Raw genomic sequence first — 14,267 nt, forward strand, 5'->3', positions numbered from 1 at the left:
TAATACCAAAACTTAAATAAGTGTTGGGTTCAATTTCCGCTAATTTACTAACAATTTTTAACAAAAATAAAATATAAAATCTTCCTTAATTTAAATAAAATAAAATTTTATCAAGTTCGTGGGCAAGTGAGTCGATCATTATTTAGATTTAATTAAATATGAAATATAAAGAGAATGTTAGACAAACACGACTTTTCACAATGGTATGATATTGTCCACTTTGAGTATAAGTGTGACTTTGTTTTAGTCTTTTCAAAAGGTCTCATGCCAATAGAGTTAATATTTCTCACTTATGAAACTCATGATCATTTCTAAATTAGTGGATGTGGGACTTTTATAATAGAAAAAATGATTAGAAATTAATTTTAGAGGCTAAGAAATTAAAAAAAGAAAAAAAAAAAAAAAAGGGGGGGTGGCGGTAGGGATTATATTAATAGCGTTCAACGGCCATAAGTCCCCACTGCGTACGTGTTAAGCGAGCGGAGAGTGTTTTGTACGAACACGTTTTCATAAACCAAACAGAGGATCCCCAGCGCCAAGACAAGTCCATGGGGTTTTCGCAGAAAAGAAACACCGCAATCTTTGTCCTTTTACACTTCCAAATCTAAATAAAACTTTCCCAATTTCTTCAATCTCCATCTTCAATGAATTGTTGGTAAGATATCCATTTTCTTCTGGGGCCTCTTTCCTCTCTTAGCATTTATAATCTCATCCTTCGTTTCTGCCTACAACCTGTTTGATGAAATGCCTGTGAGGCACTACATTGCGATCCACCGCCATTTGGCATACCAATTTGACCGCCAATAATGTCTTATTCTCTTTTATTTTATTTTGATATGCTTTGTTTCATCTGTCACGTCCCTCCTCCATCCCCTACTTCAATGCTGCTTGCCCAATTCCTTGCTTACTTAGCTGTTTGGTTCATCACCGTCCTTTTGATTCTGTGCCCATTATGTTTTCTTATTCTATTTCCCATTTTTATTCATTGTTTTCTGGGCATTGCCTGCATTGGGTTTCTCCCCATTGTCATCTTTTGTTATATAATTTTAGCAAACATCTGCCAGGTCCTTGCGTTTTGGTATTACTCTGTGGAACAAATGCCTTAATCTAATATTTTACTGGGTTTTGAACGTTGTCATTTTTTAAAAAAATTCAAATTTTGTTCTATTATATTGATCTTGTCTCTTCAATTTATTAATCAGGTGTATGATTGAGCTGATTCATATTATTTTTAGCCAAAAATCCATGCAATCACTAGCAAAACAAGTGGTTATGAATGAAAATATGTAAAAGAACATTGGAAAGTGATTTAAACCAATTCTTAGTTAGGAAAGAACAGAGTCAATTTAAAATTTAGTTGATTTTCAGATTACTTTTTACCTCCACCTCTATTGGAAATTCGTTTTGTCATCTTTCATTTTCAGTCAGCTTCTATTTTCTTGTTTTTTTTCCCTTTAATATTTATTCTTACCTGTTACAGAGCTGTGAAGGAACTTATAAACACCCATTTGTTAAAAAAACCTATCCAACACTTCAAAGATATTAAAATGGAATATTTATTTCATGAAATTTGTTGTTTGTCTGACAACTAGAGAACTTCTTTCCATTTGAGAAAAAAAAAATGTATTGTTTGTGATGAAGTGTATCAATGATTAGGACTCCTAAATTATGACTGTGATGCTTAATAATCAAATTAAACAATTGTGTGATCCAAGAAGCTCCACACCACAACAGGCAAACCGAAAGGGGGATGAGTCAAGCCTTTAAGCCAATAATGATAGATTATATTGTATATGATTTGATTTTGTATCCCATTTTGTTTTCCAGCCAAACCAGCCAGGCTGGCTTGGCGTTTGCCAACAGAGACTATGAGCTCGTGCATTGGGACTCATGAAAATGGGGTTTTGTTTTTTGTTTTTGTTTTTGTTTTTGTTTTTGTGTATCAGAGAAGGGTCTCGTAACTCCAACCAACTACATGATTGATTGATTGTCTGCTCTGCTTTTCTTTCTTCACAAAAAAGAAAATGAAAGGATATTCTTGTGTAGACTGCATGCAATAACATGAGTGAATATATATATATATAAGTAGAGAGAGGAGAAGCATGTTAGTGTCCTTTTCCTTCACATTTCATTAATTATTATTCTGTTTGTAATTTTTTGCAGAGTTTTGGCAATTTCCATGCACGATATGCCAATTGGGTTTCTTCTGCTATGTCCCATTCTCATATATTAAAGTGGCAACTTGGCACTATCTTCTCTGGCTGCTGTAATGGTGTAAAACTGGGGGCAAATATCCAGCTCACATGCTCAAATCTTACTGCCCAACACACTTACTCACAGAAGTGACAACAAAAATCTGGTTAGAACATTTCCTTCTCTTCAATTAAATTCAAACTATTTTTTGTTTTTTTGTTAGGAGGTTTAGTTATGATTTTTACCTTGATGGAATTGGTTTATGCTGAAATAGTTGAATATTTAACCCTCAATTCGTGATATATCTATGAAGTGGTAGATTTTAACATCAAGCTAGATAGATCTTCGAATTTATTATATTTTTCATTAGATTTTTCAACATCCACAAAAAAGATCTGTACTACAATGATTTGTTCAAATCACCACTCGACCAAAACACAAAACTCTATATGTTGTTAGTGTTAAGAATCATGAATGTCCAAAATGATATGATTTTGTTCACTTTAAATACAATTTCTCATGGCTTTGCTGCTTTGAGTTTCTCCAAAGAGGCTCATACCAATGAAAATGTGTTTCTTACCTATACATTCTATAAATTAGCCAATATAAAACTCTCTCTCAATAATCATCGATAGTTAGTTGATACCATATTAGATCGGTAGTCAGTTTAATATTTGTTTTTTAAATGATTATCTTTTAACCTGAAGGGACTCAAATTTTTAAATATTGGTATGTAGTTTACATAAGTGAGGATGAGTTGGAAAGCAGTGGGATTATTTTACACATTAGAATGAGTGTAAAAGCAGCTGAGTAGGAGGGTGAGTTTGTGAGCCATGTTTTTTTTTTTATAAGATTGACAACTGTTTGGTAGTCCACCCCATGCTTCGGCCTCACACGGACCATGAGGCCTGAGGAGTAGCTGTTCCAAAACCTTGGGAATTGAATTGCAAGTTTCTATTTTGTATGTACCTCCTCGGAAACTCACTCTTCTTTTTTTTCTTTTGCTGTTTTGTATATTATATTACTTCAGGCTCACTTCCCAATGCTTCGAAATTAATGTCAACATGCTCATGCTTCTCATTAAATGAGCCAATGGGATGGCATAAAAACCACAAGTATACCTAGGCATGGGGAGGACGTTAACCTCATCAACCATTCAAACCAAATTTAAATTTCATTTAACTTCGGCTTAGAAGTTTAACAATTTGAGATTCATCCCAATTTTAAAGATCAAATGTCCCCATGGATGGACCTCGATCATGTGAGGTTCGATTGTTGAGCTAGGCCAGTGGATATATCATTGTGTGAGTATACATATATCATTGATATTCAATGAGCTAATCCAACGGACGTATTCAAGTTTGACTCGAACTTTGATCCAATTAGCCAAGCCCAAGGTAGGATCATGTACTTGACTATTAAAGATTAGGTCGACCGAGTTTATAGGGCTAAGCGGGCCCAATAATGAGGTTGGCTACAACATACCGAAATGTTACAATTCCTGTTTTCTTATTTCAATTTTCGGGAGCTAATGTGTGTTTAATTTATTTGGTTCCCTAATAGATTTTTATTTATTATTATTATTTAGCACAATTTATTTGTATTGGTTAATTTTTCATTTAATATTTTAGAAATAATAAATTCTATTAAAAATATATATGTTTAATAATTTCCCCAAAAATCATATTATTTAGTCGAATTTTAATTATTACAGGCATTCCTCTCAACCCTAGATCCAACAATCGGGCACGCAAATTTCAGAAATAGCCCAACAAATGCAAATCCACCGGATCATTAGCTGGGTTAGGCCCAACTAATGTACGAACGTCAGGCCCAGTAAAGCCCAGCCCAAATAATGTCCGAACGTCAGGTCCAGTAAAGGCCAGCCCAACTATTGTACGAACGTCAGGTCCAGTAAAGCCCAGCCCAATATCGCGTATCCTCTTGTTAGGACACTATTTTGCATTAACTATTAATAGAAAATAATTGGTTCATAATATTAAATCACCTTAAAACTTTTTTTTTTATTTATTTTTAAAAACATCTTTAAATTAATCCTATTTTAAATATTTATACCCTTAAATATTTAATTTTCTGTAATAATTTCTAAATATTTTTACCAATATACTTATATATATATATATATATATTTATTAATTTATCGAAATTTGAAAATGAAAAGGTCGATGAGAAAAGAGGAAATCTCGAAACGGCCCCTGGCGTTCTGATATCATTTTTCTATTTTCTCATTCACGAACTCACACATAGCTCGCCGCGGCATAGTACAAGCTAGAGCTAGGAGAAGAATCGGCGAACAATTCCATTCAATCCCGTCGCCTATTTAGATTTCTTCTTCGTTTTTGATTTTGCATTTCCCAATCACTTATTCAAAGGTAAAGTTCTGGCAGTCCCCTTCTCCTTTTTCTTTCTAGTTTGTATTTGTTGGTTTTGTGATTTCACTAGAGTGTTGATTTCTTTTTAAGAACATTGTTTTCTTGTTTTTTACTATTTTTTTTTCATCAGATCTCAATTCCTTGTTTGCTGATGTACTCTTTCGGTTTTGTAATTGTTAGATGTTTGAATTGACATGTTGAATTTTGAATCGTGGCTTCGTTGTCTCGATTTTCAGGGTTTAGTAATTACCGAACCGTCGTAGGGTGCTTTTTTTATAAGATTGCATCGAATACTAGGTTTTTGTTTCTATGTTGAAAATTCTTAATAATTTGTGGCGATTTGGATTGTTTAATGCTGCGACGGAGTTGGCACATCACGCCGGAATATGGCGTTTGTGTTGCGAGGATTCCGGTTCTATTGTAGGCGTCATCAGGAAGTATAGTCAAGTGCAACAATTTTACGCGGCTCTCACACTCTCTTCTATATATATGAAGTGAAAGAATGAGTAGAGGCGCTTCTATTCTTGTCCGAGTAATGATTAGTTTGGCCTCAAGTCCTATTCTTACCTTACCTTCAACTGTAAATTTGATCTGTTCTTGTACATCAGTTTTACCGGAAATTTTATAAAGTATGATGATATAAGTTGAGCTTTTTTCTGCATCTTGTATGTTTTGTAAGTCGAGAGAGAGACAGATAGAGAGTTCTCAAATCTTTTCTAACACTGTGTTTAAGCTACTACTTATTGATCTTTGATGTATATTCGAAATCAAATTTGCATTCCTTCCCAGAATATTTTGTCAGTAATTCAGGACCATTTCTTGCTAGTTAACTTCCCACTTTGGTGATGTTGAAACTATGGTGTCAAAGCTTCTTAGTACTTCAGGCAGGAGACACTGTCTAAAAGATTCATGATAACTCATCTAAGTTAATGTTCGTGGTTAGTCATTTAGTAGAGAATCTTTTAGTTTTTACGTTTGATTTTCTAGAGACCAAAACCTGGGAAGGACATGGTGGCCATGTGGTCATAGGCTCAAGACAAAATGTTATGATGGTAAATGTCAAATGATAGTCTTAGTTTCAGAGTATGGATTTTTTGAGGGCTTGATGAGTTTTGTTGGGGATTAAAAAATTTGTAAACTTATAAAGTAATATCCTGATTTAGTTAATATGATTTTTCTTTAAGCATCATTTTCATGTTCTTAACTTCCTCAGTTGTTACAACATCTCATATTTTTTGTATGCTGCTTTTCAGGACATAAGACTTCAAACTAATGGCATCCAAGTTGACTCAGTTACAGTCCAAGGCCACTCAAGCATCACAATATGTGTTAAAGCATGGGTGTTCCTACTACAAGCAATTATTGGAACAAAATAAGCAATTTATTCAGGAGCCACCTACAGTGGAGAAATGCAACCTGCTCTCTAAGCAATTACTTTACACTCGTCTTGCCAGGTCATAGTTTCTACACTCTTTATCTTGGTGTTTTGCATCTTTTTGGAATTAGGAAAGAGTACCCATTCTTCCTATAATAATGCAGGCCCAAGTTTTTCTTGGTCTGTTGGTGAAATATTGTGCTTAGTCATTTGTGTTATCTAGTTTCATTTTGTCAATACATGTTTTTCTACTTGTTTTTCAATCTTACGTTTTTCTTCACAGTATATGATATCATTCTTCTAACCCATGTGACTAGGTGAATATAAAGCCTCCTCTACAGCCTTTCATCAATGTAGTTTCTGGCTTGTTGAGTCCTTTTTTAAACAATTAATTTAATTTACTTTTTATGAGTATAAATGTTGTGTGGTACCATGGTGCTGCGATCATTATGAGTTTGTGTCTAGAGAAAAAAAATAAGTAAATTGATCCTAAAAATATTTAAGAAAAGGTTTGTAGGAAATGTGACGGCAGTGCTGGCTCTAAACTACAAAATCCATGTCTTTCAAGATTTGTAATTACATGTAGCATTGTTCCTAGACTTACTTTATGTATAGGATAACATTTAGAGTTCTTTGTGTGGAACATGAGGGGAAAAGAATATCATTTGACATGCATCGTATCGATACAGTATTCCAGGCCGATACGAATCGTTCCATAAGGAACTTGATTACGTAAAACAATTATGGAAGAACAGACAAGAGGTGACGGTGGAAGATGCTGGTATTGCTGCTCTATTTGGTCTGGAGTGCTTTGCATGGTTTTGTGCTGGTGAAATTGTGGGAAGAGGTTTCACTTTCACCGGATACTATGTCTGAGGTTGTTTTCCTTTGGGAAAACATGCCCCACTTAGATCATCCGTAAGTTTGATTTCCTGCGACATTGTGGTTTGTACCATTCGAATGACATGAATTCTGCATGAAATTTTGTTGTTTTCCTTCAAACATTGTTCTGGAAACTTAGTATTTGGTGAGAGGAATGAGTTTACTTGGTAATAATTCATGTATCCAGGTTAACTTGGATGGATAACAACGATGCTGTTGCTTTCTTTATAATCTCCTGCAGACTTTGCTTCCTATTGAGTTCATACCCTCTCTTATTTTCATCTTCAAACGAATTCACTGTTAAATTTAATCCGACATACTGAACAAATTTATCGAATTTTTGTAGCACAGGACTTGTTAGTCTTCATCATCATTTAGACAAGACTCATGAGCATTTAGAGATGAAGACTCATTTGGGTTATCATCATTTGGTTTATTGTTACTTCTCCCAAAAAATAAAATAAAATAAGAATGGAATAAAAATCTCTACCATTCGATCTTATTACAGTCTCTTGTTTCCTATCAAATCATCATATATATATATAAATCATAGAGATGATATGAACTCAAATTCAAGAAATCACTATTAGAACAATACAAACATAACCTGTGCTCTTTCCCATGAATGACTTGCTGGAACAAATGATGAGCCAATAGACAAATTTTGTGTGACTTCTTCTCTTTCATTACTAATCTCCTAGAGACTGGCAGACAATGAGGTGAAGCATTCCCATTCCTTGCAGCTGAAGAACTTGGAAGGTTTCGTTCTTCCCATATTGCTAGAGAAGCAATGGAGGCATTCTTAAGATGGGGTTAGGAAGTAAACTATATTTTGTGAGTGCTGTAACCTGCATCTTCTGATGTCAAATTCTCTTTCCAATTCTCAAACTCTGATCCACCAAATACCAATTGTTTGATTCCAACGTAGCTGATTTGTGAACATTTTGGAGGGCCATAAAAGTATATCAGCAATTAGTAAACCAATACCCATAAAGAGCTCGTATGAGAAGAAGAAGAAATGCAAAACTCAAACTCAAAAACAACTGATTTGTGTAAGAGGGTGAAAATCCAGTGATTCTATTGCACACTTCACAGGCAGCAGATAATAGGAAGAGCAAAAGTGTTCATATTTGGAAACTAAATTTGGGAAAGAAAACATTAGTAAGAAGTGTAGTAGGAACTTACTCAGAACTAATCTGGGTTAATGCATTTATCAAAATATCTAGAATCAACGGTTCGCTCGTCCCGATATCAACCCTGTGTATAAAATAAAGTAGATCAATGAGAAAAATAATATGAACACACCCGTGTCATCTTAATATGAACAGTAGATCTCGACGTCGACATCAAGGAAATTAGACTAAGAGCTATTACCATATGCGAGCCAAGTTGTCCTGAACCTCAAAATCCCCAATGTTATAGAATGTGGTTGGAGTAACATTGGCTCCCTGAATAGCATCATAACTTGGCCGTTTATCCAAAGGAGACTGAGAAAGCTGAGGATATGAACTTAAATGAGCAACGATGACTAATTTGATTCATTTCCAAGTAAAATCATGCGAACCCTTTAACAATTTGGACAGGGCATAGCTAAAGAACATAAATGTTGGGTGAGATATTGAAGTTTACCTGCATATTCATGGAATTGCATCCACCAAGACGTCCAATGATGTGCCATGACCTAATGGTCTATGAACAAAGACAATAAGTCTAATTCACAGAAGATTTTAGGCAAAAGCTAACATAAAAGAAACAAGAACTTACATCACAAATTAAGGTGATATCTTTGGCCAATGGAGTGTTGTAGAATTCAAACCATATATACGAGTTCGAGAAATCGAATCTGGAAGAAACATTGACAACTCATATGTCAAATTTGAGACTAAAGAGATAATATATACGTAATCGAATCATGCTACCATAAAAAACATTCAACAAAAAGTTCTCATAAGTTATAGATTAGATAGTTCAAAATTAGGGTTCTCTGTTTCACTGCCTCAGGCACAATCACATGCATTCATCCATGGACTACACGTCGTAGAATTTAGCTTACTTGTTGAATGTAACTTTTACTGGAACGGCTGATCCCGTTTTTGGCTGCAATATCTTGTTCCTTTTCTTCCTCAGCCTCTCTTCCATCTACAATTTAAACACACAAAGCTGAAAACGAAAACGCTTCTAATGAATACTGACGCGTGTTCATCTACATATTTCATCTTAGATCATCATATTTGCACTCCTATACGAACCCTAGAACATAAATGAATGACTCAAAAAGAATGATTGCCATTAAGCAGCAACGAGAAGTTTAAGTCGAAAATGTCCACTTAATAGTTCAAATGAATGCAATATGTTCAAATAGCATAGAAAAGGCGACTACAAGGAAGAGATAAGAAAGCTTTACTTTGGACCGAAATTTCTCTGGATCATCAACACTAGTTCCGATAATTTCAGCGAACTCAGGGTCTCGATCGTAGTCCTTTTCCCCTTCTCTTCCTCTAAACCCACTCGCACTAAAAAATCCATCGTCTGCATCATAATCTTCGCCTTCTTCATTCACCACCTCGATTTCACTGGACGGGATATTCTGAGTTTCCGATTTTTGGTCGCGGCTAGATCTGGTCACGCATTGGCGCAGCTCAAGCCTAGGAGAAAAATTCCAGGGACGAACTTTACAGACCGATGATGGAGTAAGGAAATGGTTGGCTCGGCGGGAAATTTTAGCGTCGACTGTTCTGATCGGAAGATGAGGCGGCGTGAGAATACCGTCGGATAACTGCAAGACAATCATTTCGTTGTATGGAAGCAATGGAGGGATTCAGAACCAGCAACGATGAAAGTTTGAAGATCAAAAGTTCCTGAAAATTGAAAAGAAATGGAAGTTCGAATGAACTCGAAAATCAACCGGCAAACGGCGCGGCCGCTGCTGATTTGTCTTATCCAAATGTTCCTGAAAATTGGTCCTTACGCAGGCTTTCAAATGGGCTTCGTTTCAAATGGGCTTCATTTCAAATGGGCTTCGTCTAAGCCCAATACTCAGCCCACTAAGAAACTAAGGCAAGGATATTATTTAAAAAAAAGAATATATATATATATACAAAATATATTTAAGGTTTTAAATCTAAATATTTTTATTTTATTTTTTAAAATTTAGATAAAAATTAAAAAACGTATTTTTTAAAAAGAAAATAGCCTAAATTATTATGGAGTTTGGGCTTAAAAGAGCACCTGGGCCGCAACCACTACCAAGCCCAATGGTGGATAACACGTTGATAAATCGGTACGATGCCGAAATTAGGGTTTTGAGTACCATTTTTATTGTACCCTTTCATCTTCACTTCTCGCCTGCTGCATCGCTTCAACCCTCGCACAAGGTCTCTCTCGATCTGCCATCTCTAGATTGTCTGAAGTTTCGATTTCTTTTCTCGAACGGATTGAAATTGATTTCATCTGACATTGTTTGATTGCAGGTAAAATCGAAGAAGCCGACTGCAGATATGGTTGAGAAAACGAAGGGGAGGAAGGAAGAGGTGGTCTCAAGAGAGTACACCATCAATCTACACAAGCGTTTACATGGCTGGTACAAACTCGTTCATAATTTTTCCTTCTGGTTTCGATTCCGTTTGATTGCGTATTTTATCTCATTCATCGATATTAACTGATGCCTTCTCCCGCTCAATTAATTTATTAAGCTACTGTTTGATGTTCGTCCAATATCTATGGCTAGAGATTTTCAATTTCTTATGCTTTGAAACTAATTTCTTCGTTATGAGACCTTTTTTTTTTTTGTTTCTCGTGAATTAAATTGTAAGATTACATGGCGTGGTAAGTTAAAGGTTTATTTGTATACATATATCAAGACTATGTTGATTGTGAAGCTTGTATAAGATAAGAGTTAGGGGATAAAGGACAAATTTCATCGTGGAATTTCATTAAGAACACGTATCAGCTGATCTAAGAAATGTAGAATGCACTGGTAGTATAATGTCTGTTTTGGGTATTGAAGATGTAGACGAGATTAATAAGAATAATGAAAGCAAGGTTTTGGAGAATTTTTATGCAAGTTTATAAGACAGAAGGTCAATGGAACTACTAAGAAGATGAAATATGGGAAGTTTGTTATGCAGTGTGAAATATTGGACTAGCGGTCTGGTGGATGGTTTATGTGCTGTTTCTTCTGTGTTTCTACGCAACTTTTCATTTGTAATTTGTAGTCTAGTATTTTTGTGTTTATATGTTTTTTTGTTTCCCCCTTCATTCTAATTCCAATCGTTTTCCCCTTTCGCATCCAATTTGAATCCCGAATTCGTCTACAACAACTATATAGTTCTCATGCTTACTGAAACTTTAAATGACAGCACCTTCAAGAAGAAGGCTCCTAAGGCCATCAAGGAGATAAGGAAGTTTGCAGAGAAAGCAATGGGAACGAAGGACGTCAGGGTGGATGTGAAACTGAACAAGCATATCTGGAGCAGAGGAATTCGAAGTGTTCCAAGGAGAATTAGGGTTCGTATTGCACGCAAGAGGAACGATGATGAAGATGCAAAGGAAGAACTGTATTCGCTTGTTACCGTTGCAGAAATCCCAGCAGAAGGTTTGAAAGGATTGGGTACTAAGGTCATCGATGAAGAAGATTGATTTCACATACCCATTTGCCTCTTTATCAGTTATTTCCTTTTGGCAACATTTTTGGTAAAAGACTTGAGTTCTTCATTGTCCCATCCTTCGGTACATTTCTTTATTTTACTTCGAATCCTAGCGGAATCAGCTTTTTTTTTTTCTTTTCTTTTTATAATTTATAGTTGTGCTTGCAATGGTTATCGTTGTAGTATCAATTTTACCTTTCACTATTGAACTTGCTTCTCTTTTAAGGACGAACTGTGATAGTAAATCATTATAAAACTTGAGCTTGTTCGGGTCAAAAAATGTACTCCAGATGTAGTTTCTTCAGGGAAGGAAATGCATGAATTATACGAGGTTCATGCAATTTTCAGGTAGCTTTATAAGAATACATATAACCTCTAAGTTTTCTTATTTCCTCCGACGATTCGGCCAGCAGATGATCAACATACAAACAGATTCCAGTCCCACTGCATTAAACTGAAGCGTATGAACTCCAAAGGTGATAACCAAAGTGAGATAATCATATTATCATTTCCAGAAACTACCTGAGAGGACCCAAGGGTCGCCAGATAACATCCCATCGAAACCTAGGCAATCTGCATAATCAAAATACAACATACATTCCAAACTGTAAATTCATCCTTGTAAGGGCAATCAATCAAAGAATGAAGCATTATATAGAAACATATCCGAAGAGGAAATGGGTTCTTTTATTGCCTCGAGATGAATAGATTAAATTATAAGTTTAGTCCATAAGCATGAAGGTTTGTATTTGTTTGGTCACTCGACTCTTGAAAGTCTCCAATAGATCCTTGAAACCCATTTCCATCTTTAGTGAAAATCTTCGTGTAGAACTTCAACGTTGAAGTTCAAAAGGTCCTTGAACGTTAAAGTTAAGAGGACGACCAAAACTAAATTTGTAATCTAGCCCGTACTTCGTTATTGAATATTTTAGCAACATGTACTTGCATGCATATATGAACTAAACATGAAATCTCCACAATGCACTTCTCCTCTATGAAAATGGGCATAACAATCAAAACAGAGCATTTTGCATCCAACAACAAACGAAGAAAATAGAGAGATTTTAATTGCGGAGTCAAAGGTCATATCCTATAATCTTTCATTTAGTAGCAAGACTTTGATAAAAAGGTTATGAAATTTCTTACCATACCTCATCATGAAATATAACCAGAAAACTGAGAGTAGGATGCTGATAAAGAATGAGCACCAAAGCCATCGCCGGTGGTAATTTGACTTACTTACAATCCCAATGATCGAAAATGAACACGCTAAAATAGCAACCCAATCTGTAGAATTTCAACTGTTGACATTAGCAAGATCCCATGGCGTGAAAGCATATATAACATAAAAAATAAAATTCTCTTCTATGATATTCCTTGAGATGTTACAAATGGTATCAGAGCCAGACACTAGGCTCCAAAGGGAGTAGATTGTGAGATCCCACGTTGGTTGGAAATCTCTCCCTATTAGAACCCTTCCTCTTAAAAATCTAGAGGGGAAGCACGGACAAATTTAAAGAGCACAATATCCGCTTGCGGTAAGCTTGAGCGGTTACAAATGAATTGAAATGAAAGCAATGGATAGATTTGTAAGAAAAACCTGCAGCTATAATCATCCATGATTCAACATCCTCCATGAAGTAAGCATGATAACGCTGCATAAGGGAAAAAATAAGCATAAAAGGTCGCCCATCTGTATAATGCAAACGATGGAGCCAAGAGCATAAACTCAATGAGCCCGTGACTAGCAGCATTTAGAACCAAAATAATTAAATTGGAATGAAATTCTTCAACGAAGTTTAAATTCATGACAACAATTGAATTCAACAAAACGGCATACATCGCAGGACAAATCGATAAATCTCAGCAATATTAGCATACCAGTTCAAATGGAGAAGAAACCTGCTGAACGATTGAGTAAAGAAGAAAAGCCACAAAGCAAAAAAGAAATGCCGCAAACACAGTCTGACGAACAGTCGATCCACAGAGAAGAACAATCGACATGAGAATCCCTAATCCTCCACTTAAGAACAAAATAAAATTAAGTAAAATCCGCTGAATCATACGATACCCTCCATAGAAGACTCTGTTGATCATTTGCCCTTTCAAACGAACGAACCATCTCCTCTTGCACTGTAAATCAAACACCGAATAAGAAATTAAAAAACGCCAGCGAAACTACTCCTGAGAGGATCGATTACCTTGGCTGTCAATGGGACAGAAATCGTCGAAGGACGGATCATCCCGAGACGGAATCGACGCCGCATCTTTCCCCGATTTCATCCAAATTCTACCTAATCTCTTGATAGCCATCTTCAACTCAACGTCGCACGCCGCGATCTGGCTCTGCGTTCTCTTCGCGGAAGAATGCCAATATTGAAGTCCAATAGCGGGAATCTGAAGATTGAGCCTCTGCCATCGTCATCCACGAAACGCAAATGCCATGCTTTAGCCTTAGGTTTATTACCGTATTTTACCTTAAATTTATACTATATTTTCTCTTTAATCCATCTATTAATTAAAATCGTTCATATTTATAAGATTAATTAATAATATTAGTGAAAATGTTCTAACACTATAAATATTAAAAAAATTTGAATTATTAATGATTTTTAAGAGTCGAGTCGACTGTAATATATTTTATTTTATTTTTAAAATTTGATTAATAATATATTTTATAAATGAGTGGTGATCTCATTTTTATTTATCTTTTTCACTTACGTATTAAATTTTTGTTAATTGCATTTAATATTTTTTAATTGGATAATAAGCTATTTA

The 14,267-nt window shown here is 35.3% G+C and overlaps 4 protein-coding genes and 1 long non-coding RNA gene across 8 annotated transcripts; 3 read left to right on the forward strand and 2 right to left on the reverse strand.

The window, feature by feature from the left end:
- The first annotated feature begins 462 nt into the window (after window positions 1–462).
- Window positions 463–4,239, forward strand: LOC111780175. Its single transcript, XR_002812810.1, has 3 exons — window positions 463–655; window positions 2,164–2,359; window positions 3,908–4,239. It is a non-coding gene; the product is annotated as an uncharacterized LOC111780175 (long non-coding RNA).
- Window positions 4,240–4,388: 149 nt separating this feature from the next.
- LOC111780173 lies at window positions 4,389–7,106 on the forward strand. The gene is made up of 3 exons (XM_023660500.1): window positions 4,389–4,586; window positions 5,840–6,040; window positions 6,651–7,106. The coding sequence occupies exons 2-3, from the start codon at window positions 5,859–5,861 to the stop codon at window positions 6,835–6,837; spliced, it is 369 nt and encodes a 122-aa protein (XP_023516268.1). The 5' UTR covers window positions 4,389–4,586; window positions 5,840–5,858; the 3' UTR covers window positions 6,838–7,106.
- A 193-nt stretch (window positions 7,107–7,299) lies between these two features.
- On the reverse strand, window positions 7,300–9,773 carry LOC111780172. The gene is made up of 7 exons (XM_023660499.1): window positions 9,248–9,773; window positions 8,897–8,982; window positions 8,608–8,686; window positions 8,473–8,532; window positions 8,218–8,339; window positions 8,029–8,100; window positions 7,300–7,771 (listed from the first exon to the last, which is right to left on the reverse strand). The coding sequence occupies exons 1-7, from the start codon at window positions 9,632–9,634 to the stop codon at window positions 7,669–7,671; spliced, it is 909 nt and encodes a 302-aa protein (XP_023516267.1). The 5' UTR covers window positions 9,635–9,773; the 3' UTR covers window positions 7,300–7,668.
- Window positions 9,774–10,115: 342 nt separating this feature from the next.
- Window positions 10,116–11,717, forward strand: LOC111780570 (60S ribosomal protein L31). 2 transcript variants are annotated; one of them, XM_023660998.1, is made up of 3 exons: window positions 10,116–10,217; window positions 10,314–10,423; window positions 11,202–11,717. In XM_023660998.1, the coding sequence occupies exons 2-3, from the start codon at window positions 10,341–10,343 to the stop codon at window positions 11,479–11,481; spliced, it is 363 nt and encodes a 120-aa protein (XP_023516766.1). In that variant the 5' UTR covers window positions 10,116–10,217; window positions 10,314–10,340; the 3' UTR covers window positions 11,482–11,717. The 2 variants fall into 2 exon arrangements, with proteins under 2 accessions (XP_023516766.1, XP_023516767.1); XM_023660999.1 differs by having other exon boundaries at window positions 10,123–10,213; window positions 10,312–10,423.
- A 36-nt stretch (window positions 11,718–11,753) lies between these two features.
- On the reverse strand, window positions 11,754–13,946 carry LOC111780569. Of its 3 annotated transcripts, XM_023660996.1 has the most exons (7): window positions 13,691–13,946; window positions 13,561–13,622; window positions 13,371–13,454; window positions 13,090–13,144; window positions 12,641–12,776; window positions 12,012–12,062; window positions 11,754–11,933 (listed from the first exon to the last, which is right to left on the reverse strand). In XM_023660996.1, the coding sequence occupies exons 1-7, from the start codon at window positions 13,800–13,802 to the stop codon at window positions 11,834–11,836; spliced, it is 600 nt and encodes a 199-aa protein (XP_023516764.1). In that variant the 5' UTR covers window positions 13,803–13,946; the 3' UTR covers window positions 11,754–11,833. The 3 variants fall into 3 exon arrangements, with proteins under 3 accessions (XP_023516764.1, XP_023516765.1, XP_023516762.1); XM_023660997.1 differs by lacking the exon at window positions 13,371–13,454; XM_023660994.1 differs by having other exon boundaries at window positions 13,371–13,622.
- Window positions 13,947–14,267: the final 321 nt, after the last annotated feature.

This window comes from Cucurbita pepo, chromosome LG18 (assembly GCF_002806865.2).
Source record: "Cucurbita pepo subsp. pepo cultivar mu-cu-16 chromosome LG18, ASM280686v2, whole genome shotgun sequence".
NCBI lineage: Eukaryota > Viridiplantae > Streptophyta > Magnoliopsida > Cucurbitales > Cucurbitaceae > Cucurbita > Cucurbita pepo.

Excerpts from the sequence above, each read along its gene's own strand:
- LOC111780172 (XM_023660499.1), bottom strand. The coding sequence starts at position 9,634 with ATGATTGTCTTGCAGTTATCCGACGGTATTCTCACGCCGCCTCATCTT. Across the intron at positions 8,983-9,247 it reads CAGAGAAATTTCGGTCCAAA|ATGGAAGAGAGGCTGAGGAA; the intron begins GTAAAGCTTTCT and ends TTTAAATTGTAG. Across the intron at positions 8,340-8,472 it reads GCAATTCCATGAATATGCAG|CTTTCTCAGTCTCCTTTGGA; the intron begins GTAAACTTCAAT and ends TCATATCCTCAG.
- LOC111780570 (XM_023660998.1), top strand. The coding sequence starts at position 10,341 with ATGGTTGAGAAAACGAAGGGGAGGAAGGAAGAGGTGGTCTCAAGAGAG. Across the intron at positions 10,424-11,201 it reads CACAAGCGTTTACATGGCTG|CACCTTCAAGAAGAAGGCTC; the intron begins GTACAAACTCGT and ends TTTAAATGACAG.
- LOC111780173 (XM_023660500.1), top strand. The coding sequence starts at position 5,859 with ATGGCATCCAAGTTGACTCAGTTACAGTCCAAGGCCACTCAAGCATCA. Across the intron at positions 6,041-6,650 it reads CTTTACACTCGTCTTGCCAG|TATTCCAGGCCGATACGAAT; the intron begins GTCATAGTTTCT and ends GTATCGATACAG.
- LOC111780569 (XM_023660994.1), bottom strand. The coding sequence starts at position 13,756 with ATGCGGCGTCGATTCCGTCTCGGGATGATCCGTCCTTCGACGATTTCT. Across the intron at positions 13,623-13,690 it reads CTGTCCCATTGACAGCCAAG|TGCAAGAGGAGATGGTTCGT; the intron begins GTAATCGATCCT and ends TTTGATTTACAG. Across the intron at positions 13,145-13,370 it reads TTTCTTCTCCATTTGAACTG|CGTTATCATGCTTACTTCAT; the intron begins GTATGCTAATAT and ends TCCCTTATGCAG.